The following is a 27352-nucleotide window of genomic DNA, read 5'->3' as shown; positions in this document are numbered from 1 at the left end:
GCTTCGAAATTCGCTTCGACCAAATCACTATTCGCTTCGAATTCGCTTCAGACCTAAAATTTACTATTCGCACAAGCCTACACTTGTCATTTCACATTGCCACTTTTGCTGTCGTGTTTCGTTGTTGCATTTCATTGTTCCACGCATGACCGCTGTTGCTGCCTGTAAAGTGTTGTACTGCTAAGCATGTGGGTGTAGGTCCGATTCTTGGCATGGAAGAACGAAAAAGTCAGAAGGGAGCATTGCATAATGCAATAGAAAGAAAAACAGTAGGTCAGGCACACACGTGCCAAGCTGCACTTGACCTCATTGTCCCCAAAGAGGAAGGGCACCAAATTTTTCTGGAGGAAGGCAGACACTGAATCTGCCTATTAGACTGATTGATTACTCTCCTAAAAGCATTGCAACACTTTTTTTTAGGAGAGTTAGTTTTTAAACTATCACTAGTGAACTAGAAACGTTCAAATCGCCCACAACAAATGGCGTTCCCTTACACAGGAAGCCCACAATGTGCCGATCATCTACGAGGTCATGCTACGATGTGCCCAACTACTACCCGATTTTTGCACAAGCGCTGCATGGAGAGAGTGCTGCATGCTTAGAAACAGCAGAAAGTTGCGAGGAAGTACAGCTTTAGTAAGTTATTCTGTGGCATATACATTGTGATGGCAACAGTACAAAAGCACTAACCAAGTCTGGTGACCAAGATTCATATAGAACAATACATCACAGCAGTCCTCAAGTCTATATGCATGAATGAATGAATGAATGAATGAGAAAGCTATGCCACAAGGCAAACAGCACTATGGTTGAGTACAACTTCAGAAGGCAGCGACACTTCCACCTCAAAGGCAGATGCACACACACTCTAGACTGATGTCATAAGTTGGACAGTCAGTGAACACGCCATCACAGAACATTGCGGAGTACACAAGCGGGCCTATTTTGTTAGTCACCGAGGCAATCAGCTGTCACACTTCAGTCATTTGAGCAGGGCCTGTCCTGCCTTAAGTTGTATCCAACTATAGTCGACCCAACAGGTTGAATGTCGAGGACAACGTAACGCAGAGAGATGCACCTCCAGTCAGCTGTTAACCCGGCAGTACGCAAGGCCTGCTCACCCTTGTATAAAGAAGAGTGGACCCTCGTCTGGGGTGTGCGCCTGAGATGATGATCCACTCGAGGAGCACGGACTGGTGGGAGGGGTGAAAAACACTTCGTCCTCCTCTTCCTCCTCCTCCACAGGCTGGGCTTTGCTGCAGAGAGCATGCAGTCGAGAAAATGCACTACTTCAAATACACGTGAAACATGGTTTCCACGCGAACTCACCAATCCTTGAGAAAAGCAGTTTCCAGGCTTCTCGTCGTTCCTTGAGAGCACAAGCAGTGAAAGGGTTCTGCATCAGCTAAGTCATTCTCCAACAAGGCACACAGAGAACGCAGCACACACTGCAGATGCCGCTTCAAAGTTCTACTCCTCCGACGGCTTGATGGCTGCATACACACAAGATGCAGGCAATGCAAAAATGAAATGAGAAAGCAGTGTAAACATCAGCACAGCCAATCTGTATCGAACAATGAAATAATTACAAACTGCTCGAACCGCTCATTTTACTGGCTTGGCAGACTAGCCACAGCCGTTGGCTGAAGTTTTGTCTGTGCACTGCACAGGAAATGTGCCATTATCACTGACCACAAGTCATTTGCAGCAAGATGGCTATTACACACTTCCCAGAAGGTGAAGTTTATACACTGCTGGGTTTTAATGACAGAACGCCTGTAACAAAGCAACAAATCAGAAACAAGTGGGAAAATAGAAAGCAGTGTAGCATGGCATGGGACATGAAAAACCCAGTCACATTGTCTATGCAATGGTTTTCAATTTGTCACACAGCTTAGCAAACAGCACAAGCGAACATTTTTTTTTTCGTGCTAACAAAAATTAAGACTACGGAAGCCCCTGTAAACAGGAATACCCAGAAAATTAATATCTAATGACATGTTGGTAACTTCGTTATTAGCCAACGTTGTTATCACTTTCACCAAGACATTCCATTACACAACCTCTTACTGCTGTCGCCTTCAGACTTCCACAATGACAAGTTGATGACCTACGCGATGATAAAGGAAACAGACCACTCACATCTGCTACATCATTTCAAGCAAGGAATGAGCCCATGATGACTATCGCTACAGAACAACAAGTAATGACGAACTGCTGAATGTTCAACGAATGAAAACATTTTATTAGAAACAGGATATAAACGTGCATATAAAACGAGAAACAGCATGAACCACAGGACAGACTAAGCGCTGACTTACAACACTGTCTCTGTCCTGTTAACCGCATCGTTTGTCATTTTCTATGGTCATGTACCAACCAGCCCAAGTAAGCACACCAGTGCAGTTCATTTCTATATAACGGTGGTTCACCTGTCGGTAACGCCGTGACATGTCGCTGACACTGCCGCCGTCATCTTCATCATCAGTGGAGGGCGGAGAGGCGGGGGCTGCTCGGTTGGTGGACAGAGGTGGCAGCTGTGTGTGCAGGGCGCGGCACAAACTTTGCCGCTCGGATGGCTCCAGGCTGTCGCGCAGAAGTAGGTGCACTTCCCGGCCAAGCCAAGGGTGTAGCCGCCACAGCTCGGGGCCACCAGTGCGCTCCAGGTGGGCCAGTTCTGGCAGAACCTGCCAGCACCCCATCATCATGCAGTCATCATAACCATAGAGTTTCCTACAACATTCACTAGAGGCAGCCACTATGGGAATGATGGGTAGTACATAGATTTGCCTAGTCTTCGTGCTTGCAGCTACGAATGCACTTGTGGCTTTGTTTATTGTTCTGGCTTTTGTTTCGGATAAAAGAATGTCTCTTCGTGAACTTCGTAAGACGATTTGAATTGGTCTGCTTAAAAAGGTCAAAATGGTGAAGTGGGACTGCTAAACTTTTGCCGAGCATCTTTTGACAAAGTGGCTGCAGGCCAAACGGAGCCGAAAGAACAAAGCTTAGGCAAATCCGTGTACTACCCATCATTCCCATGCTGGCTGAAGTGCAATGCGCTGCAGCTCCTATAAACACAAGTGGCAGATTTCCTTCTAGTGTACATAATTATGCAACTATGATTATAACGATCAGAACAATGTGCTTACTGCTGGTTGGTTTGTTTATGGGGTTCTCCAAGGGAACACGGTACATATGCGCATGCTCACCACTGACACGAACTGCTAACATTTTATACAAACTGCAATATTCTTTTGGACAAAATATTTCAACAACAAGAATACCACACCGGTTTCCTTAGTATGAAAACAACCATGGCTGAAAGTCATGTAATCAAATGATTGTATTAGAATCAATGTGCTATTTATATATGCATTTAAAATTTTTCATACGTTCCAAGAGCACTCCGTGTTTGCACTGAATCAGAAATGTACTACCATGTCAATGGTAGACAAAGCTTTAGTTTCGCGAGACTGTTTCCCAATGTGGCAACAACATTAGCGAAGGTCATGATGTACAAAACACTCCTTGTGTAAACGCAATAAATAAGAAGCACAGGCAAGACGCGACAAATGTAGCGTTATAACAGGCTACATGGAGAACTTTGAAGCGTACTAGTTGAAACACAGAGCAAAGGTTGGATCAACCCTGCCCTGCCTAGTTCATCTGTCAAGGCATCACGCAGTCTTACCTGTTCATTTAGCTGCAAGGTGAGATCGGCCTCCGGCTCTGGGCCCGTGTCGTGGGCCACTGCCCAGTCAAACAGTACCCTTGCCAAGCGCTGAGCTGCTGGGGGAATACCTTTGTGCGATGCCCCACACTGAGCAGGACTGCAGCCAGGTTCTGCCAAGAGAGACATCATTTCCAAGAAGTACGTTAATTGCAAGTCAAGGAGCATTCAACTTCTGGTTAAAAGAGCCATGATACCCAATTTTCTATCATAATCTGTGCTATGTGGTTCAATCCTTGGGCGTTCTTAAATAAGCTGGCAAAATCTTAGCATCTTTGGTCGAGCACTTATTTATAATTGAATATGTTTATAAACATGTGAGGGGCCCGAGAGTCTGGCAACACTGGCACACTCGCGAGCTGTGACGTAACAAGCTGCTTGCTGTGCGAGCGTCTGCATTTCAGCGAAGTTTTTGTTCCGTCGTCAGCTGCACGTTCGATCAAGCTATTTCAGCTTTCTTCAGCTTGGAAGTGAAAATTAACAATTCGCAGCGACAAACTCTGGGAGAAGACTACGGCTCTGCTCCATGCATGACGTCCACACGCCATGGTAAAATGGCAGTCGCCGGCGGTGGGTGAGGTTTATAGCTGGCGACTTCTGGGACTTACTTTGTGCCGAAATATTCTTTTACAGTCCGTTTTCTTAAATGTATAGGCATAATAGACTAGTTCCATTTTTTGCTGAAAACTGCAAAATGTTGCGCGACCATGTCAAGGCCCTGACTGCAAATTTCAGTTACTGGCTGCAAGCTGTAAGGTGCAACCTAGGAAGCATTTTAAATGATTTTTTTTCAAATTGGTTCGTTATTTAATAGGTTAGGAGAAATCGAACTGCCCCATTACCGTGCCTCCAGGAAGCTAGCCTCACTGCCAAATACCACTGCCAGAGCGGATAATCTCCCACTTTGCCTCACTAGCATTTGCAAGCAGCGTAGCTCTCTTGTATCCTCTCAAATGCCAGAGAAGCGGGAGCACATTAAATTGACATAACAAGCACTTCCTTCCCTTTTTTTTTGTTATCTTTCTATTGTGCTTCCCGGCACACATGCAGGGGCGGCACTGAGCGATTAGCAACAGATGAAGAACTGAAGTCTCGTGCCGTGGTCAGTGACCTTCCACGACCGGTCTGGATGAGCACACACGTGACTACAGACCGTACATTCCAAGGAATGCCTGTGACAAGGACACACGCATGCGTGGCCTTTTACTCTTTTAAAGCGCAGCTATTATAAATGGAAGTCGTACAGCGTTCTATCTTAAATTACCACCGTCTTCGCAACACGCAAGCGCTTCCCAATTCGCAGGCATGATCACGCGTGTTCGTAGAGCCCAAACCTGGTGAGTGACCCTTTAACGCTGTTGCCAGCCAGTACTTCACAGTCATTTACTCTCACTCAAGCAGGTCGGAAAACCATGAAAAGATATTAACATTAAACAATGACATCAAAATTTTCAGCAGCACCAGCTTTTGTTGCTTCAAATCCCTTGAGACAGCAATCTGCAGCTGCACTTCAACAAATGCTCGTCTATGTATATATTATACATCACTAGTATTTTTCCATATGCATCAAAAAGCATCTTGTACTGAAATGATTTCATCTTTCACAAACCGAGTTCCACGATCCAAATTCTTATGAATGGCCCCATTGGTTCGACAAAAAGATTCTAACACAAAGGCCTGCAGAGTTACACTGCGTAAAAAACAAAAGGCAAGTTGGCATGTACCACACGAATCCCACTTACAACAGCTAATTTTTGCCACATTGGCTCCAAACTTTAAAGCACCCCGGGGGTGCGACCACGCAAGCATCCCACTTTTTGAACATGCACTTACACTGCGATTCACCGACGCCACAAATTCATCACCGGGAGTTAGCATAATGAGGTCAGAGTGCAAATTTAACACCCCCTACTCAGCGACGCAGGAGGCAGCAAGAATGCTCGGAAAGCGAGATGCCTGAGCAATTTCACCCCAATGTTCTACATATACACTGAATTAACCTTTTGCAGTCCAAAACCTTACCCACCTTTGTGTGTACTGGTTCGAAAACAAAAGAAGCAAAGCTCAAGTAAAAGACGTTTACTTACTCTATCACAGATACTGCATAATGCAGTGAGAAAACGCATGAGTGAATCGACCGCGAAAAATCTTGTCAAGCAGTGACTGACTACGGACTGCAGTAGCCACTGCGTTGTCAGGAGGTGCCGAAAAACAAACCGCAAAGGGTTAAAAGTTAGATGCACTGGCAAACAGCTCTACAGCAGAGCTGACTTTAAAATTGTATCAAAATTACCACAGCCAATACAGAATTATGAGCAACAGACTCCACACCACTACACAAACACAAAGTGCAGGTATTGGTAGGCTCGGCACAAAGAGCAACAATGGCCAAGCATAGTACATAGACATTACACACCTGCTGCCGAAACTGCCCTTCCATTGGGAGTCCTCAGCATCTTGGCACCGTGGAGGTGGTTCTGGCTCTCTTGCCTGCTCCCCCAGCTCTTCTCAAAAGCAGTGCCCAACTTGAGATCGCCCAACGCTTCGCAAAGCTGGCTGATGGGACTGGACAGAGACAGTTCGTCGGATGCCGCTGGGGAATTCTCTAGAGACCACCTTTCAGAGACAACCTGCACGCACAATTAGAATTGTGCTGAAGAGTGACTCGGTATCTTGTTGTATAGAAACATTTTTTCTAATTACCCATAAAAGCATGAACTACGCTACAAATGTCCAGCAAAGATCAGGCCTACCAACTGCCAGAAGGCACACGAGATGGTCTCGCGTGCATGTGTTGATGAATGCAGATTAATGCAACTCTAACCTTACTGCCTTGTGCAAGTTAGCACACAAACTTGGCATGCGTGATGAAAAAAGGTTTACATGCTAGGTCATGGCATTGTTGCCCTGTAGCACAAGATCAAACAATTTTGTTAATGAGCTTTTTATTTTGCTCCTGTTATGACAGGCAATGCAATCTTTTCTGTCTGAAACTTTTTCTTTTGCACTTTCTAATTTAGACATTTTCACCAACAATTTGTAGTCTAATACTCCAAGCTGTAAATATGTTCAAGTTAATCCTGTAAAAAGACTGGGTGTGCAAACATGGACACAACAGAGAAGTCAAGAAGCCGCAAACATCGGCTAAAATAGCTGGTGATAACTCTGTCAGACCAGAGAATGTCGTGCACATACCTGAGAACGCTTGCTTCGTAGGTGGGCCTCAAGTTTTTCTAAGCCCTCTGGAGAAGCCAAGTTGCACCAGCAGCCAAGGAAAGGCCAGTACTCATTCCAAGGCACCCTCATTTCCTTGGCAAGGCCACTGGAAGACAGTCGTGGGGGAAGCTAAGAACCAGGGAAAGTTAACTGTTCCTTTCCCCAACAGTCACACCACTGTGCCTTGAAACAGTGCATGCTGTAGTAATTGTTTGTATATTGCAAGTGTCTTCAGATTTGAATCACTACGACTGTGACCTATATGGAAGCTCACTCCATGTGGTTCAAGTCATTGCATGGAAAAAACCCCGACTAACACGCTTCTCCATACGGTTGAAATTTGAGAACCAGAGTAGATTTTGTAGACTACACTCAGTCTTGTCGATAGTGTTGATGGTATTACAGTGAAAGCTGATTAATTCGGATTTCATGGAACCAGAAAAAATGTCCAAATGAACTGAATGCCGAATTATCAGAGCTATCAAGAAAACAATAAGCAAGTATATACATAATTGCATTTTCATTTTCTTGATGAGTACTTATTTTGCATAACAGCAGTGTAAACGCAGCTATTCTCGTCATTCGCAACTTTTTTCACAATGCGAACGCAGCCCAAGACCCCCCGGTGTCTTAAGCCGAAACATGCTCTGAACCCATCCCTTATTATGTACCGTCACCACCAACACCACCATGCACAAGTGATAATTCTTTCCCTGGCAAAATGGCCAGCAATTGATCATTTGTCCATCACAATGCAGCAAGCAAGCTTTATGCCAGCATGCAGACCGTGGCTGACACTCTTCAGCTTCAACAGCTTCCACCATGTTTGAGTTTTGCGACATTTCGCACGCACTGCCCGAAGTCAGAACGAAGCTACTGAGTGCCGCATCCGTTGTGGACGAAACCGTGGTCGCTGAAGGTGCAATCATAGTGTCCACGCAGTTCTGAAGACGCATGCGGCTTGCGCCCAGAGTCTAAGTGAAGCTGCTAAGCTCTGCATCTGCTGCTGAATGAACCTGGCTTGCTAATGCACAATCATGGATGGCGACTAAGCAGTTCTGAAGGCACGCAGCAAAAACAAAACTACTGCTTGTCGCAGCTTTGACCCCAGTCGCTACTGACACGATCATACATAGAGCCCACGCAGCTCATGTGTGCAGAGTAAAATCGACAACGAAATAAGTTTACCGCCGCCACTGAAGCCTTGGTTGCCAACAACACTTGTTTAGTTCTGAATGATGTATCCATATGGTGTGTATTCGCAGTGCTCGAGTAATGTAGTTAGTTGACTTCTGCTGCGCATGAGTGTCCTGATCACTGTTTATGTGCCGTGACACTGTTGTGCAAGTGCACTATAAGTTGTCTAATTAAGTGCTGTGACATTGTACTTTTTTTGTTGTTGTTGCCCCTCCTGCTTGGGCCTAAGTATAGGCCTGCAGAACCTGTAAATAAATAAAATAAATAAATAAATAAAAAACACGATTATGGCAAGATTGTGGATGACGACCACACCTTTCTGAAGGCTTTAAGCAGTTTCGGTTGTTCGTGAACGCCGTTTTCACTCCTTTGTGTCACACATTTGCAACGCTTCGTGCTTGGTGCGCTCCGAGAATCGTCCGAATTAACCGAGTTGCGGCCAAATATGACTGAATTAACAAAAGTTTCACGCCATTAAACAATACATACGCTTGCTGGAACCAGAGAAAACATCCAAATTATACGATTTTCTGAATTTAACAGGAGTCGAATTAACGAGATTTTACTAGAGTTGTGCGAATAGCAAAATTTTGAGTGCAAAGCGAATTCAAATAATAAAATGCTAATATAATAATATTTAATATTTACATTTATCAATAATAATATTTATCAATAGTTGTCGAATAAATTTTTTAATACTTCGAAGCGATAATAATAATATCTAGGGTTTAATATCTCAAAACCACGATATGATTATGAGAGACGCCGTAGTGGAGGGCTCCGGATATTTCGACTACCTGGGGTTCTTTAAAGGGACACTAAAGGCAAATATTAAGTCAACGTTGATTGTTTAAATGGTGGTCCAGAAACCTCGTAGTGCTACTTTTATGCCAAGGAAGTGCTTATTTTGAAATAAAATCACGTTTTAGTGGTCCGCATCGAGTTAGCGCACTTCAAATCACCCGCCTGAAGTCAGACTTTCATACGTCACTGCTGCCGTGCCCAACGTTGACCGCCTTTACTGCGCGGCCGCCGGCACTAGTAGCAGCAGAGCGAAAGTAGCAGGACCCACAGCAGCAACAACGGCCATTGAAGCCATCGAAGCTTGGCGAAGCTTGACGGAGAAATTGACAACGAGACATTGGCTGGCGACACTGGGCTCCAATTCAGCGACTTGAGCCCCGATAAACGCGGTATGCTGCTGAGGGCTCGTAGTGCGGCGTCATTGCATGCGGCATTTTGTCGAACTTCCTGTCAGAGTGACTTTCACGAGCGCGCAAAACACGCGGCAGTACGCGATCCCGAAACACCACTGAGACGCGATCGCGTGAGTGAAGCAGGGCGGCGGACGAAGCGCAGTTCGGCGAAAATGGAACCTTTGAACCACGCGCGCCGTTCCCCATGGCAACGCCACAGCGGTTCTTTTTTCCGTGAATCAAACGGAAACGAACAAACAGCATTCTAAGTACACAGACCTCAAACATTTTTGCCTCCATCGAAAATGCAGCCGCTGAGGCCGGGATTCGATCCCGTGACCTTCGGGTCAGCAGTCAAGCGCCATAACCACTAGACCACAGTGGCGGGGCAATACTCCGAAGCGAAATTACAAAAAAAATGTTGCAGAGGATCCCTAAGCATATTCTTATGATACAGCAACTTGAAAGCACTTCTTTTGGCTAGGTTGGTGAAGCGCTGGAGGGGTAATGTTCCCTAGTTGTCTTATCAAGAATGAGGCAATGCAGAGGCTGAATTGTATTTATTCACATGATTTGGTGCAAACAAATTGGTGGTGACAACACTTTACATGCGAAAGAAAAACGCGATCCTCTCCTCCTCCAACTTTTGTGGAGGCCGAACTGATGTGGTGGACAAGGGCGCGCTCCCTTCGAGTCCAGAGTTCCTAATCTGCCCCACAGACAATGTATAAGAACATCTGAAATTTCGAACGCTGAAACTCTTTGGCGTCCGATATTTCGTATTTCCTGCCAAACTTTAGGTCCGAAACAGCATTAATTCAAGCGCCCCCTCTGTCGCGTCTATCGCTCATCTCAAGGTTCGAACCAGCGGTTTCGTCAATCTGTTTGCGGGCGTAGCAGAGTCCAAAAGGCAGCTTTGCTGCAATGCCAGAGTGTGATGGGGTGAAGCATATGCAAAATCTGAAGGGACCACTGTCACGGCGCAGTGCAGTGATGTCTTTACGGATAAGCACCGGAAATGCACGGAGGTGTGATGGCGGCAGGCGGCAAACTCGCCCTACCCTTATGATAAGCATCTTCAGCTAACTGCTCAGTAGTGCATGTGGCCTAGCGCAATGCTATGCATATATAACCCGAACATGCCGCGCTGCCGTTCGTGCTGCTTCTTTGTGTGAGACCGCTAAGTGCGCCACACAGATGCGTTACCTTCATGAACGAAAGCAGCTCGCCATCGCCGCGCCCGTGTGCGATCAGGAACGGAGTGGCCACGTCATAACTAGGCCTATAGACCAGAACAGAGCGAATTCCATGCGTAGCGCCATATTGGCATCGCGCGTCCCGCCATCTATCATACACGCTACTAAACAACATGCCCGGGCTGCCATGCCAGCAGACGCTACACAGAGCAAACACGTAACTCCCGAAACTTAGCCCGTCGGAGAGAGTGTTTCGTGTTTTCTTCTAGTCTGGACATTATCGCCGTTGTTATCAGGACATCAAGAACAGCTTGCTCATGCAAGTTCACAACGTATACGCTATATATACGTGCTGAGCAGGCTGCAGAAGCAACCTTGTCAGGTACGTACGCTGTTACATTTGTAAATAAAACGTCCCCGCTGTAGTACGCGTGAGTCGTAATTGCAATTCAGCTCTCGAAAGAGTGAAACGATGCTTTGTTGCCGCATATTACAAGTTGCGCACAAAGTTTTGTGAAAACTCGTCATTTGAACATGCATTGCATAATAATTAGAGTACGCTTGGCGCGTAGTTTCGCAGAACGTAATTTTTGTTCCACAAGCGTTCTTGCAATAACGTATCTTGCTCACGAAAGCGTGCTGTCAGATAGTATCACCTGCAGTGACATACATTGATCCCCTTTGGAAGCTCTCTGCGTGCTTTTAATCCTGTAACGATGATGATTTACACACAAAACTATGCTACTCTTAGTTAAGCAGATATTGAAATGGGCGGTGTCCAGCTGTCTCTTATTAAATGTGTGCTGTGTAAATATGCTAAAAATTTAGCTGCTTGAGCTAGCGCTGCGCTTGCGACCTAAAGGACACTGGCGCGAGTACAGTTTGCTTACGTGCCAATATATGTATTATGTGCAGCTGGATGCCCAGTGTCCAAATATATTTGGGAACATCAAACACTAAAATAAAAGCACGAAATTCTGGCCAGCTGTTGAGAAACACCGTACCATTTACTACCTTTTAAAGAAAGCTTGTAACCTTGCGCTACATTTTCGTTAAAGGAAACGCTTAAGGGTATGAAATGCACCCCCACACAAAGCTCACGCCTGCCTTCAACCCAGCTGCGTGTCATGCAAATTAGATTCGTAAAATGAAATAGGTGGGCATCACACTGCAGAATACACGCAGTTAGTGTACTTACTCACGCATTTTCACTCCGCTCCTAGTTTTTCTGCTTGAATCACAGTTATCCATTCGTGGCGAAGCTCAAAACACCGCGCTGGCGCTATTCCCGTGGAGCGTCGTGATCGCCGCAGACAACGCTATGTAATATCCTCCTGTTGCGCTGCTTGTTTTGGCATCCAAAGACAACGCAGTAGTGCCCAGACGAGCTCTTATACGCTAAAGCGGCGTGAACGCGTACTTTTTCGCACTTTAAAGACTCAGAACTGAAGCTTGCCCTGTTTACTTGGTGCAACCCGCGCGCCTCGGCAGTCTGGAAAACCCGGCGTCTGGGTGCGAGAGTATCCGCTCAGCTCGCCAGCAGCCTGGGTGCGAGACAGGCGTGCTCTGGTGTATACAAACGAATGCTACTACGGCAAACACATGCATATGGTACAGCAAGCGCCCCAGCAGTGACGGCGTCAGCTCGGTTGGTGATGTGCTGCACACAACTAGGACCGATTGGCTTCACGCGGCAGCAAATGCTGCGAATCGGCGGAGATTCAGCGATGCGTGTGCACATCATCGTGCGCACGTGCATCGGGGAAAGCCAGACGAGTCGTCCGCTCTTCCACCACATTCTTTGCATTCCGAGTCATTTCCAAACTCTTCATGCGCAAGAGCATCATCTATTCCGTGCTTTGCTGGTATCAGCGGCGCTCATCACGAGGCGCTAGTTAAGCGGGGTTCGCGGCAGGTACTGAATGTATTCACGAGAGCCTGGGCACACACCAAAATGCCTAAGTGTACTGGAAGGCATTAACCCCTTAAGTGCTTTATATTTTTTAAAAGTTTCCCAACCAGAGGTGCCCATTTTTTTTATTGCTGATTTCGAATCTGATTGTACTAAAAACTAGCTAGTCGATGTTGAAAAAATACTTGTACCACATGCTTAGTCAAATCAACACAATAAAGTTTATTTCTAAACAACACATAGGAAACCAGCTGCTTTGCGTTCAGCCGCATTGCGATTGGTTTCGTCTACCACTAGTGATATGAGTGCATCGTCCAGAAACTGTTGGAACATATTCCATAAGGTCATCTGGCGATGACAAGTTGAGTCTTGCCTGGAATGCCAAGAATGGAAAGCGAGGAGGTTTCACAGGAGGATTGTCCACATCAAGCAGGACCCACTGGCGAGCACTAGTGATGTTCGCTTCCGAGCTGTCTTCATCATCGCCGAACGAGCTGCTCAATTCACCGCCATCGCTGTCTTCACTTCCAGACACAAGATAAACATCTATATCCGAATCATCATCACTCAAAGAAGATGACGAAAACGAAAAGCTTCTTTTTTGTGTCGATGAGACAGCTATGCATGGGTCGCCGCCATCCCAAGCCATCTTTTCATACAAAAACCACGCTCTTTCCGCAGGAGAAAAATAAATTGTCAAGTAAATGCTGCAATCTGGTAGATTACACGCAATCTAAGCTGTAGACAAGCGCTTCTCGTCCTCAGGGGTGGAAGCGGACTTGAGTGTTTTGGAGCAGCTCAGAGAACAGGAATAATGCTGTTTTGGAGCAGAATTTTAGGGTAAACCGTCATTGTTTATTTTTTTTTATTTCTGGTAAACACAAGAAATTCTAACGATTTTACAAAACATTCAATACTGATGAACCAACCCCACTTAACACAAACAATTATATATATAATCGAGTGTGTTAATGATAACACACATGCGCGTACGTGTTATTAAAACATCACAGCTATGACAGAGCAATGACTCAGGAAAACGAGTTAAGCGATGTTCTGAATAGCTACACTTGACTAGACTGACAAATGAAAAACGTTCATTACCATGAACGTTTTTCATTTGTCAGTCTAGTCAAGCAGCGGCGTTTTCGCACCGCGTTTGCCGTGTTGCTACATTTTCGTGAAAAGCCTACGCTGGCTTCAAAAAGTTCCTTCGAAATGCGCGGAGGTCAGCGCCGCCTAGAGGCATTGGAAGAAACCAAACAAACACAAGTCTCCACCCTAAACTCCGCTTGTCGGACGAGCGGGCGACAAGCCACGCGAGACTTTTTCTTTTCTACTTCGAGTAGGAAGACGCGGCGGCGCGATTTTGAGATGGCGTTCGTCAAAATGACGCGCGCAGCCTCCAACCACGCGTCAGTCTCGCATAAAATCAAGCCATTCGGGACGTAACAGCGCGATTTCGCGAAGGAGTTAGTCAAAGAACACGCGCATCCCTCCAAACACGTGTAAATCTCACCAAAAATTGCGCCATGCGGTTCCACCTTTTCCCTTCAAGTTCCCTTCCAAGATTTGTCAATTATTGGTGTCTGTTACTATATGCATGCAAATATGGTACTTGAGGTGCGATGATACTAGATGTCGCAATTGGCGCACAATTTGTATACCGTGGCTCTATTTTCGTACTACCTCACATTCGTCTTTTCAGTAATAAACGCTCCAAGTGTCCATCTTGTTCTTTGTATATTTCTTCACTCGCCACCTCATGTACCAAACCACACACAGCAACGGCGGCGAGCGGCATGTCACGTTGTGCTGCGGATGGTACGAGCTACAGTGTACTTGCCCACGAGCCGAGCGCAGGTGCTGATGAGCCAAAATCGAACAACGCGACCGATCGCAAAGGTGAGACTAAGCTCGTTACTGCACAAGCATGTTTACATGCTGCATTTATAATGACTAAGGGCTTGTGTGCAATGCAAAAAATTATGCACATGAAGAGGCATGCTCTCATTAAAAAAATGAGTTCAGAAATGGTCCAACCGACTTACACAAACCGAAGCCCTGTGAGTGGTTTCGCGGTTGATAGTGGCTTCATTGACCGCAAATGGATAAAACAAATTTTTCTTACTCATGCAGACTTATGACACAAAATCCATATTACACACTCAGCTATACAGCGGTTTCCTTAATGCACAGTTTCTAAATAATGGTCGCACGTTTACGTCCACGGCAGCTGTTCGCACTATACTCATGGCTTCACATCATATTAAATATTCGCAGTAAATAGAACCTTTTCGACAATATGAAGCGCAATCCCAGGCCACGATAACAGTAACCGCCTCGATAACAGAAAACTCCACTGCCGCCGGCGTCACAATCGAAATATGGCTGCACCAACTCACTTTCTTGTAGCTAGCTCCTGTACAGGCTCGCTAGCTTTTCTGCGCCTTCGACAACGTCACGAGAGCGTGCCAAGTGATGTGATGATGATATAACCTCGCATAGGCGCGCCGTGACACGGATGACAGCGGCACATAAAGGCACCAAATGTAGCCTCGGTGATCAGTTCCGGAAGCGCACCAGAGCCTATCGTGAAGGCCGTGCACCAAAGACCGCTTGGGAGCAGTTTCGGCACAATGCGTTTTGGAGCAGGATGGTGCAGAAGAAGCGGATTGGCACAGCGTGGCGCAAATGGTGCAGCACTTCCACCCCTGCGTCCTGTACGCTAGGGGGGAGTACCTATTCCGCTAGGACGAGCTCTCCTTGTCCAAAGCACATTGGGGACAGTTTGGGCAGGACGAGCTCTGCTCGTCTAAAGCACTTAAGGGGTGAAAGCTATTTCGGACGTGACTGTGGGGATTTGACCACTTGAGCAGAATAAAAATGCATGAATTCGTTTTTTCGGACAGCCCGTTTTTTTGGATGACTTCGCGGTCCCTAGAGAGTCCAAAAAATCTGACTGACAGTATTTATCTTCCGGAAGGTCGAATAGTCAAATTCCGGTGCGAATCGAATCGAATAGCAAACATTATTAAAAAAATATTTGAAAGTTCTAAGATTCGCACACCCCTATATTTTATAACAACTTCCAGTGTCTCGCCACCTATTGCAAAGCGGTGGCAGAGAACAGCGCTTTGCGATAGGTGGCGAGACACTGGAAGTTGTAAAGGAGTACGTCTACTTAGGACAGGTAGTAACCGCGGGGCCGAAACATGAGAGTGAAATAACTAGAAGATTTAAGGATGGGATGGGGCTCATTCGGCAAGCATTATCAAATCACGAATGGTAGTCTACCACTATCCCTCAAGAGGAAGGTATATAACAGCTTAAACTTGGCAAAAAACAGCGCAAAAGTGAGACAGGACACAAGACGAAGGAGGCACGACAACAGCGCTTAACCAACTAGCCCAAGCCTCAACCATAGTAAGCTATATAACAGCTGCATCTTACCGGTACTTACCTACGGAGCAGAAACCTGGAGACTTACAAAGAGGGTTCAACTTAAATTGAGGACGACGAAGCGAGCGATGGAAAGGAAAATGATAGGTGTAACCTTAAGAGACAGGGAGAGAGCAGAGTGGGTCAGGGAACAAACAGGGGTTAAGGATATCGTCGTTGAAATCAAGAAGAAGAAATGGACATGGGCCGGGCACGTAGCACGTCGGCAGGATAACCGGTGGTCATTGAGGGTAACTGACTGGATTCCAAGAGACGGCAATCGCGTGAGGGGGAGACAGAAAATTAGGTGGGTAGATGAGATTAAGAAGTTCGTAGGTATAATGCGGCAGCAGAAAGCACAGGAGCGGGTTGATTGGCGGAACATGGGAGAGGCCTTTGCCCTGCAGTGGGCGTAGACAGGCTGATGATGATGATATTTTACTGTAAAAGATAATATGGATGGCACTATCAGTGGAGTTCACATGCGTTGCTACAGGCAGTCCAACTTTTCCTAGGCTAGGTGGCTGCATTCCACTGCTTCATTATGTGCTAAGTGAGACAAGAGGTCGAGGCTCAAGTTGTCAACATGCCTTTTACATCCTTGTCTCTCTCCCCTGTTTTTCTTGCCGCCTCATGACAAAATACTAACAGATATGCATGGTTTACACAACCCTGACCACTTTGCCACATCAGCAAATTTAATTCAGTCTCCAGTTGCAGAATTATACCAGCGGTCGACGCAGTTGAGCACAACCTTTCTTCGCGAGAGTTTTACAGTATACTTACCGACCAATACGCTCCAATCCCTTTTCGATGTCGGCAAGTCGCATGCTCTCCATGGGCGAGAGTGGTTCTTTAAAGCCAATGCTGCGCCGCTTTGGAGTCTTCCACTGGCGGTACATGGTACGGGCCTGGTGAAGGTTGAAAGGAGCTGTGGGATACACACACGCAGAAAGAATGCCACCCACGCATGCTGGCACATTCCCACCATCACAGAGCCCAACCGGGATGACAAAAATTCTGTTCCAAGCTCGAAAGCAGGAGCAAGCACAGTCATGCACGCGAGATTCTCTAAGACAGCATTTGGTCTCCCCACCTTATGGATTACTATAAAATGCAAGCAGTTCAAAACAGTGTTAAAAAACTTAACATTTTGGGCTTTACGTGCTAATACCATGTTCCGATCACGAGGCACACTATAGTGGGAAATGAATTGTTTTGGCCATCCGAGGTCCTTAACATGCACAGAAATCTAAGTGCACATGCATTTCTACGCTTCGCCCCCATCAAGATGCAACTGCCATGGCTGGGATTAAATCCTTGACCTTGAGCTCGGTAGCGTAACACCACAGCCACTAGGCTATTGTGAAGAGTTCATAATAATGTCACATGCATGCACATGAATGCCAAGATGTCCTGACAATCCCCCCTGACATAATATATTAATATAATTGGTGGGGTTTTACATAGCAAAACCACAATGATTAAAGGGGTACTGACACGAATATTTTCAGTTGTCGTTTTTTTGCGTCAAATGAAAGGTCAAGCCCTCAAGAGCCTAGAAAAGGTAGTGCTAAGCGCGAGTGCGCCCTGAAAAAGTAATTACAGTATGTTTTTAAAAAGCTGGTTTCGGTTCCTACTGTACCCTGACGTCACAACACGGTATGAGCTTCTCGTCACGTGCTCGCACAATATGGAGTGACGTTTCCACGCACAAGCAGCCATTTTGGAAATTTTGATGACGTACAAGCGGCCGTCTTGGAAGTTTCGGTACCTAACGTCATCACTAGCCATACTGCTGCGTGTAGTCACCAGAATTTGTACTGTAGCCTGACATCAAGCTAGTGTCGATGTCAGTAGGTGCGCCATGGAAAAATTGACTTTAATATCAAATTAAAATATCTTATCAGCATTTGCTGAGCTTCACACTTGCTCAGAGCCGTCTCTGCATATAGGAGATAGGTATGACAGAGTAAACTCGCCTTCGAAAAAAGGTGTCAGTACCCCTTTAAGAGGAAAGCTGTAGTGGAGGACTCGGGAAGTTTTGACCACCTGGTGTCTTTAACGTGCACCTAAATCCAAATACACAGGCCTCTAGCATTTCGCCTCCATCGAAATGTGGCCGCTGCAGCCGGGATTCGATCCCGCAACCTTCGGGTCAGCAGTCGATCACCATAACCACTACACCATCATGGGGTGTGTCTGCCTACCTTGAAGTTCGTGTGAGCAACACGAGATTTAACTAGCTTTAGGCGACTTAGCATCCAGGAAAATGCAACTGCAAGGAATGTATCGAAGGGGTTCTGCTGTATTTGTTTTTACTTTTAACCCATTAAAACTGGCTATGCATTACAATCTGGCAAAATATGTTAGGCCGAAGAGAACTCAACAAAAGAAACGGGCAAGTGCAATGAAATCGTACAGCACCTCAGTGGGAGACATGGGTCCCGCAGTGGCCATGATGCTAAGCGAGGTGTCACGTGGGCTTGTCACAGGACTGTGCATGGGCGATGCATTGGGTGAGAATGGCTCCCCAACTGTTGGTGCCACCGAGTTGTCCTCTGACCGTAACACTGGCACAAACAGGCGTTCTGCCAGATTTGGGAAAGCAAAAGAAAGGCAAGAATGACTGACTGGCTGGTCAACAGATTCAATGCACATCAAGGGGCCCTAGAACACTTTTCCAAGTGTTCTAGGGCCCCTGCCTCACAGATCGACTGCCACAAAAAATTTTAGAATCCGTCAAGTACAAGCAGTTACAGGGATTTGTCGCACGTTTTAAATGCTTTATCTCTCCTTTCGTACCAGAGAGCACGCTGAAAGCTACGTCCGTTCGTCAGCGCACGGCATGACCTTGAGCTAATTCATTTCATTTTTTTTTTTCAAATGGGCTGCTTACTCTCAGTGTGATCCCGAGAGAGCGCATGGGCACATGGTGGCGGCATCCCATGGCGCCCGGGGTAACTATGCAGCTCACGATTCATAAATCAGCCAATGGCTGTGGACTTTTGGTTTATGGCGCGGTCATTTGGGTTAATGGCACCATTTGTCGAGAGAAGAGCGAACAATTTCTAGCCGACTGAGAATTAATTGTAAATTCCGGGCCGTGTTCTGCGCTATAATGTTTGGCTCGCATGTTCTCAGGAGCCTTGACTATTGATCGGCAATGTTTTCTGGCCACCTCAAAAAGTATTGCAGGGCCCCTTTAAAGGGGTCATGAACCACTTTTCCAAGTAATGATCTAATGACCTCAGTATCGGAGTTTACTGCCTCCCGAATCGATTGCCGCAAAAATTTCTCGAATCCGTCGAGAATCAGCGGAGTTACGGTGGTTTGGCGCACGCTCTCAGCGATTTCTCTCTTTTCTCGTGCCGACGAGCGCACTGGAAGCTAGACAGGGAGGGATGGCATGGGGGTAAGAAGTTACGTCAGCGCGCGTCATGAAACGCGATCACTCTCCCGCTGTGATTCGCATGCGCGAGTGCGGCTACCGTGTAAAGTTAGCAGACTGAGGAGTGCGGTGCGGGCAAGTGGCGGCGCCCCGTGGCAAGAAGCGCGTCTCATCCAGCTATCGGCCAATAAGCATGCTATGCCTCCGCGATGTCAACGTGCAGGCGACCCCGCCCACCGACGAGAGTGAGAACCGGCCTCTGTTGAAAAGAGGGCGCCTGAGGAAACGGCATCTTCGCGCTCCGCTTGTGGCCTTCACGCGGCGCGCACGACTAATATTTTGCAGAGCAGTTCATAGCCGTGTCAGCTTTCCGCAGGCTGTGTGTTTTCAACAAGCCCAAGGGGTGCTTCATGACCCCTTTTAGACCCCGAACAAACACTAAGGGTTTTGAGTAGTCGCGTGCGATTATTCGAGCAATTCGAATATTCGAACAAATATTACCGTATTCGAATTCGCTTCGAAAAGAATATGAATTATTTTAAATTTCGAAGTATTCAAAATGAACAAATATAATATATAAACCACATGTAGCCTCCTGTAAAGGTTGTTTCACTGCACTGGAGGGGTGCTGTACCGTGAAGACAACTTTCCAGGAAAAGTCCGCACTGGCACGAAGACCACTTTAAGTTTAAAAGCTTGTTATACCAGCTTATATGCCACAAGCATAGTAAGTTTTAAAACGTAACGTATTTTACAGGCTGTCACTTGCATTCTACCGAAAGTCAAATCCTGCTACTATTGAAAGCTGTTTCCACTTCCTTTGATTTTTCGAACCAAAACAAATGACATTTGCACATGCCTTGTTTCAAATAAAAAAATATTGTGCAGGTTAGTTGGGTCATGACAAATATGCTCATTTTTTTATATCATATATACCATTCGAATTCAATTCAAAATTATTTGACCAAATCACTATCGCTTCAAATTCACTTCGAGCCTAAAATTTACTATTTGCACAAGCTTAGTCTTGAGAGGTGCCATACGCGAAGGGCTACAGCATGGTTTTGATCACCTGGAGTTCTTCAACGTGAATCTAAATGTAACCAAGCAAGCATTTTCAAATCTCTCCTTCACATGCAGTTGCCCGTGGCAGACAATTATACCCATAAGCCAGTTTCTTGCACCAGAATGCCATGGTCACTACAAAAAAGTTGACCATAGACGCTACTACTAATGCATACTTTCACTAAGGTCAGGCTTGTGGACCACACTTCAGCAACCCTTGGTGCCATTTGTTCAGAAGAAAATTGTGACTTGTTGATAGAGGAAAGTAAAGCTACAGTACATGATTGGTGGAAACTAGAGCTGTGCGAATAGCAAAATTTTGGGTGCGAAGCGAATTCGAATATTGAAGTGTGAGTGCGAATCGAATCGAATATTTTTTGAATATTTCTCGAATATTTTTAGAATATTTTTCGAATACTTCGAAGCGAAATTGCAGGGAAAAAAAGCTAGAGAGGATTCCTAAGCATATTCTTTGAGATAGCAACATGAAAGTGTTTCTTTTCGCTAGGTTGATGAAGCACTGGCGGGGTGGTGTTTCATAGTTGTCTTATCAAGAATGAGGCAATGTAGAGGCCGAATTGTATTCATGTACATGGTTTGGTGCAACCAAAGTGTTGCCGACAACACTTTACACGTGATAGGCAAAGATGCCATTTCCTCAGTCTCTCCTCCTCTTTCTGTGGAACTTCTGTGGAAGCCCAACTTATGTGGCGGACAAGTTCCAAATCTGCCTCCTAGACGTCGATATATACCGTATTTACTCGCATAATGATCGCACTCGCGTAATGATCACACCCCTAAATTTTGTCGTCAAAATTCGATTTTTTTCCCCCCCGCGTAATGATCGCACCCCGAACTTGCCGCAGCGATATGTCGTGTGCCAAGTCTAGCTGATGATCATCATGTTTACCATCTGTCGAATGTTACGTAAATAACTCTTCAAGACTCACCAAGTGAACTGCACGCACCAAACAGATTCCCAATTTTTGCCCACCGTTGGCGGAAGCGTGCCGTCTTAGGATAGCAGTAAAGACAAATGCCGTAGTTTTCACCACATGCCCGCCATGTGTTTCTACGTCTGTGGCAGCTGAACGCGCCCACCTCTGTTTCTGTCCTTTAAACATGGCTATGCTGTTGCCGCAAATTTACCGATTTAAACGAAATAATTCATTATTTCGACGGAAGAAACTGTTCTGACGCGCATGACCCACTCACGACTTCCATGACTTACGAGAAAAAACGCGTTCGCTTAGCTCCGCCAGCCGCCATGTTTGTTTTGATCACGTGGTTTTGATATCCCGCAGTGTTAAGGCCCAACCGGCCCAACCGCATGCACGCGATTTTCGAGCGACGGAGACGAGCGACAGGATTTGCTGTCGCGGAGGGCCATCCATCGCCGTCGCTTGTCGCGTCGCAGGTTTTTGGGAAACCAGAAATAACATGAGCGCGGACATCACGGTGAAAGCGTGAAACATCCCTCTTCCCCTCAGCACAAGAAAACCGCGCGAGCAGACAGCGGAAGGGCGAGGTTCTCCCTGCGAAAGTATAAGTAGAAGCGAGCGAGCTCGCCGACGACATTTAAATGCGCCCGTCGCGCTCCTAACGCCATCTCGCTGGTAATGAAGAAACGCTTATAAGCGCAGCCGTCTCTGAGTCCGTCCAGCGGTAAAGGGTGTGTATATAACGCTCGCCGTTACCTACGTGGAGGATCTGCGTTTCGTGGCGTAGTGGCTAGCGCCACTCGCTGCGGAGGAAGAGGTCCCTGGTTCGATTCCGCGCTTCGGAAGCATTTTTCTGAAGTATTTTTCTTTGGGGCTTTTATATATGTATATATACATACTTATACATATACGGTGCGTGACGGCGGCGACGGCGACGGCAAAATCCAGCCGAGACTGTCCATATAATTGCTATCGCAATAAAAATCGCTTGTCGCCCGGAAGTGAGTGTGACGATTTCTGGCAACATGGCAGCATCCCTGATCCTCGCTTTTGCTTCGGTTGCAATTTGCTCTTGATGCTTCCAATCGGCGCGTACTTCAAGGAAAGCAAGTTATGGACTACCTTCTTTACAGCCCCATCTCACGTGGAGAGCGAGGCAGCGGCCGTATTTTGTCGTTAATTTTGATCGACGGTTCGTTTTGATGTTTCGGTGGTAGCTTGCTGCATTTGTGGTAGCTTGCTGCAATGTCAACATCGTCGTCGTGTGAGGTAGCCCTTCTCCTTGCGAAGCAGCGATGTGAGGCGCTGCGGCTTTTCTTAAACGTTTCATGACAGCAAGAGGAAACGTTGTCGAGATGCGCCTCGTGGGCTTGTTTGAGTGCTGGTTCACGATGGGGCGATACGCGAGTTTTACTACCGTGTTTAAGCTGAAGGCGGTTACGCGCTCGAGCACGGCAACCGCGCTGCCGGCAGGCATTTCGGCATCGACAAAATCAGAATTAGGTATTGGAAAAATCAGCGTGAGAAGCTCATAGCTACCAACAGCACGCGCCGGGCTTTCCGCGAAACCAAAACTGGCAAGAGCAAAACTGTCGCCAACAGCTTCAAGAAGATAGGCATATCTAACGCGCTCGACGGAACGGAAGGTAACCTTCTGTGGGACTGTGATGACACTGCCGGTTCCGACAGGGAATCGAGCGGCGACAACACTGACGCCAGTGACGCTTCAAACTCTGAATGAAAGTTAGGGGGTCAGTGAATGAAAAAAATAGGGCAATATGCAATGCATGTAGTTCCTGCGTAATGTGTGCGTTTATTACAAAGGTAAGCCTTACTCTACTTTTATTTTTGGTTATGTTCAAGATAGCTATCGTAAGAATTCCGATACGCGACTTGTTTGCGTTTTCGGTGCTCAAAATATTTCACGGAAAATTTACCCCGCGTAATGATCGCACCCCGAAATTTGCGTCAATTTTTTTTTAAAAAAGTGCAATCATTATGCGAGTAAATACGGTAAGAACATCTGAACTTTTGGATGCTAAAAAGCTTCGCCTTCTGATATTTCACACTTCCTGCCCAAATTTCAGGTCCAAAACAGCATTAATTGAGCCCCCACCTCTGCCACATCTTTCATCTTCATGGTGGAACCAGCGTTTTCTTGAGTTAATATATTTGCGACCGTAGCAGAGCTTGAAAGGCAGCTTTGCCGCAATACCTGGCTGTGATTAGGTGAAGCATATTGAAAATCTAGGGACCACTTCCAATCGGACGTTGACTGTGTCTTGACAAAGTTCGACCGTAACAGAGCTTGAAAGGCAGCTTTGCCGCAATACCGGGGTGTGATGAGGTGAAGCATACTGAAAATCTAGGGACCACTTCCAATCGGACGTTGTCTTTTAGCAAAGTTCGACCGTAACGGAGCTTGAAAGGCAGCATTGCCGCAATACGAGTTAATGTGGTGAAGCATATTGAAAATCTGAAGGGGTCACTTTCAATCGCGCGTTGACTGTATTTGTTTTTGGGAAGTTTGAATAGTAAAATTCCAGTGCGAATCAAATCGAATAGCAAACACTATTTGAAAAATATTCGAAATTTCGAATATTCGCACACCCCTAGTGGAAACAGTTTAAGATAGTTCAAGTTTTGTCACGTTCTCTTGGACCGGCTCAGCCAATCAAGGAGAGAGAGAGAGAGAAATAAGTTATTTCAGTTGCCGGCAGATTAGTGGGGAGCCAACCCCGGCTCGATGGAGTCAAATTTTATAGCTAAGCGTGGTCGGTCAGGAATGTGGCTTCTGTGAGACCAGTCCGACTCAATATTTTGACGGTGTCACTGCTAACCTGAGCTCAAATCCCTACTGACGCAAGAAAAATGAAATGCTAAGCTTGCTGTGCCCCAGAATTATAGGATGCTGTATTTGAAGCAACCCAAAAGGTGTAGGTAAAAATGCACAGAGAAACACTAAAAAAAAACAAACTTGCCTTCAAACAACGAGTCCATCCTCTTTTTCAAATCTGCAGAGGCAGATGGCAGCCGGTCACAAATGATCTGAAACACAGAAAACACATTAGCAGTCAAAGCCAAAATCAAAATGTAATCCAAAGTACATCAAGAATGCACCATACTTTTGTCACTGCAAGTGCAAGATATTTATTCTAACATGCAGCAATGCCGCCATAATTTATCACCGACAGTGAGCTCAAAGTGTACTGTCACTCAGAAGGGAAGGTCTGGTTCACGGGGCGGGCAGAGGCAGCCGTCAAAGAGCAGGGGCTCCCACAATCAACGAAACCAAAAAAAAAGTTTCATTGGTTTCCAATAAAAGTTTTGCCCTCCTCCTTCTCAAAGCAGTACTGACCTCGCGTGGTGTTTGGCCTTCCTTATTGCGCCTGTTTTGATCACACTCTGGAAGTGCTACAAGAAGCTCCACTGCTTCGTAGCAGCCAAACTTGCAGGCAAAGTGAAGCGGTGTCTCACAACGCTGAAATAAAGAAAGAGCTACAATTAGCTACATTCAACAACACTCTTATGGTAACATAGAAATCGAGAATAATATGGAATGCACGGCTCCTATGCCTGCAACTTCAGACACTAGACGAAGAAGAAATATCTAGGCAGCGATGTGCTGGGACATTTGCTGTGGCTGCTAACAGGTGCTTACAAGCTCTTTAGAGGCTGAAAATAAGCGAGCTATAGAATTATTGGTCCTTCAGCTTTGCCATGGTTGCTGCGGTAGTACAGTCGCCGACCGATAAATCGGACACCGATAATTCGGACATGCTCGGTAATTCGGACAGTAGCGCGGCATCACCGATGATCCCATAGAAGTAATGTGTAAAGACGACCGATATTTCGGACAGCTGCGAGATCTACATTCGATAATCCGGACCCTGTCCGAGACTGTCGCACACGCCAAATCGCCAGCCATTATCTCCTCCAGCACCCGTACCATACAAAGTATGGCCTCCGAGATCAAAACGAAAGCTAATTGGCAATCTATGAGGCTTTATTTCGATCGATACTTTATGCCTCAGAGATTTGTGATTGAAAATGCCGATCTTGGAGGCACTAGTCAACTGTGGGAAATCGTATCGACATCACGAACATCCTACATTCCGGTTCCTGTATCCCCACGCTGCGCTGCTATCGCCGGCATTCTGTCGAATGCGTCGGCGGTAAAGCGTTTTGCGCGTGCATTAATTTTTATGCATTCATTTTCCACGCGTGCTTTATTTTACGCTCTGCTGTCTCAAAAGATCCGAGTTAAATGGCGCCAACGGTGCTCTCACAGCCAGCGCCGAATGCAACGAAACGCGGCAGATACAATCAACTGTCGATTTCTCGGACGCCCGATTTTCCGGACATATTCGAAAATTCGGACGCTTTCGCAGCACCGTCACCAGCCCCATAGACGTAAATGGTCAAGAACGTTGGAAATTTCGGACGCTAAAACTCTTCGGCGTCTAATTTTTCTGACTTTCTGCCCAAATTGCAGGTCGGAAAGGCAATAATTGAAGCCCCCATCTCTGTTGCGTCTATCTTCTCGTAGGTTTGGAGCAGCGCTTTTGCGAGTCGACCTGTTTGCGACAGTAGCAGAGTCCAAAAGTCAGCTTTGTCGCGATGCCGAAGTGTTATGGGGTGAAGCGGACCGGAAATTCAAAGGGGCCGCTATCACGGCGCCGTTTGGCGATGTCTTTACGGATAAGCAGTGGAAATGCACGGAGGTGTGATGGCAGCAGGTGGCAAACACGCCAGTACGGCTTAATCGCTGACAAACCTTACGTAAGCATCTTCAGTCAACTGCTCGATAGTGCATGTGGCCTGGTGCAGTTGTAGTGCATGCACTTAATAGGCGAGAACCCAAATGCGCCGCCATTCATGCTGCCTCTTTGTGCGACCGCTAAGTGCGCCGCACAGACGCGTTGCCTTCACGAACGAAACCAGCTCATCATCGAACAGCGATCACATCACACTGGTGGAGATACAGGCGGACTTGGTTGCACGTAAGCAGAAGTGTGGGCAGCAACACATTGACAACTTTTTTCGGCCACCGGGACCCTGAAGTGTCAATAAAAGTACAGTGGAACCTCGATTATCCATCCCCCGGTTTTGAGACGACCCGCATTTTACGACGAATCGGTTTGGTCCTGGCAAAATCCCCATAGAAATTTTTATGCATTCATTTTCCACGCGTGCTTTATTTTACGCTCTGCTGTCTCAAAAGATCCGAGTTAAATGGCGCCAACGGTGCTCTCACAGCCAGCGCCGAATGCAACGAAACGCTGAAGTGTCAATAAAAGTACAGTGGAACCTCGATTATCCATCCCCCGGTTTTGAGACGACCCGCATTTTACGACGAATCGGTTTGGTCCTGGCAAAATCCCCATAGAAATAATGTATTTAAAACTTTGGTTATACGAAGCAATTTTACGCCGATCCCGCATCTTACCACGACTTTTCGATTCCGTGTGAGAGAAAACACCACCTTTTTTATTCAAATTGGACGCCGACAAAAATATTCCCGAGTGTAAAATAAGAACTTAAATTCCCCTAGGTTGTCGGTTAGAAAAGTAGAGAGTGAGACAGTATGCCTTCTTAGAATGTAAAATTTATTCTCCAGGCAGTTCATGTGCTTCTGTGATCCTGTTTCCCTGGCTTAAGATCGCTTCAGGATATGCCTCAATCGCATGCATATTCAGGGTCGTTACCTAGACAAGCTCTCTCTAGTACACGGAGAAGCTCCAACTGGACGTAAAGCTCATCTTTGAGATCCGGATATTTTCACGTTTTCGGTCCGTGGAAACTTTGCCTGGTCGACATACAGCTGATCTGCCTTTGTTTGTGGCACTCGCAGTCACAGGCCTTGAGCACGCGAAAGGACGCGACACAGCTATTTTTACAGTGCAAAATAACTGCGATAGCAATTATATGGACACTCTCAGCGGGATGTTGCGGTCGCCGCTGATCTGTACAGAGTCCAAACCGATAACACCGCTTACGCATCGTCTGTTTCACGTGCTAGTCAAAGCGCGCTAGGGACGAACGCAGTTGAAGCAGAGATGAAACG

At 46.3% G+C, this 27352-nt stretch overlaps 1 protein-coding gene across 2 annotated transcripts in view; it reads right to left on the bottom strand.

The window, feature by feature from the left end:
- The window catches only part of LOC119382805 (ankyrin repeat and LEM domain-containing protein 2), a 41016-nt gene that overhangs the window by 5539 nt on the left and 8125 nt on the right, over positions 1–27352 (bottom strand). For both annotated transcript variants that reach the window (XM_037650665.2, XM_037650666.2), the window contains exons 6-15: positions 24644–24766; positions 24267–24333; positions 18316–18479; positions 16675–16799; positions 6926–7052; positions 6147–6360; positions 3692–3843; positions 2433–2687; positions 1330–1493; positions 1122–1256 (exon numbers count right to left, since the gene is read on the bottom strand). In XM_037650665.2, the coding sequence (XP_037506593.1) occupies positions 1122–1256; positions 1330–1493; positions 2433–2687; positions 3692–3843; positions 6147–6360; positions 6926–7052; positions 16675–16799; positions 18316–18479; positions 24267–24333; positions 24644–24766 (1526 nt within the window). The remainder of the gene's footprint in view (positions 1–1121; positions 1257–1329; positions 1494–2432; positions 2688–3691; positions 3844–6146; positions 6361–6925; positions 7053–16674; positions 16800–18315; positions 18480–24266; positions 24334–24643; positions 24767–27352) is intronic.

This window comes from Rhipicephalus sanguineus, chromosome 2, assembly GCF_013339695.2.
Source record: "Rhipicephalus sanguineus isolate Rsan-2018 chromosome 2, BIME_Rsan_1.4, whole genome shotgun sequence".
Classification (NCBI taxonomy): Eukaryota; Metazoa; Arthropoda; class Arachnida; order Ixodida; family Ixodidae; genus Rhipicephalus; species Rhipicephalus sanguineus.
The sequence above is the reverse complement of the archived record's forward strand: the minus strand, read 5'-3'. Positions and strand labels throughout refer to the sequence as shown.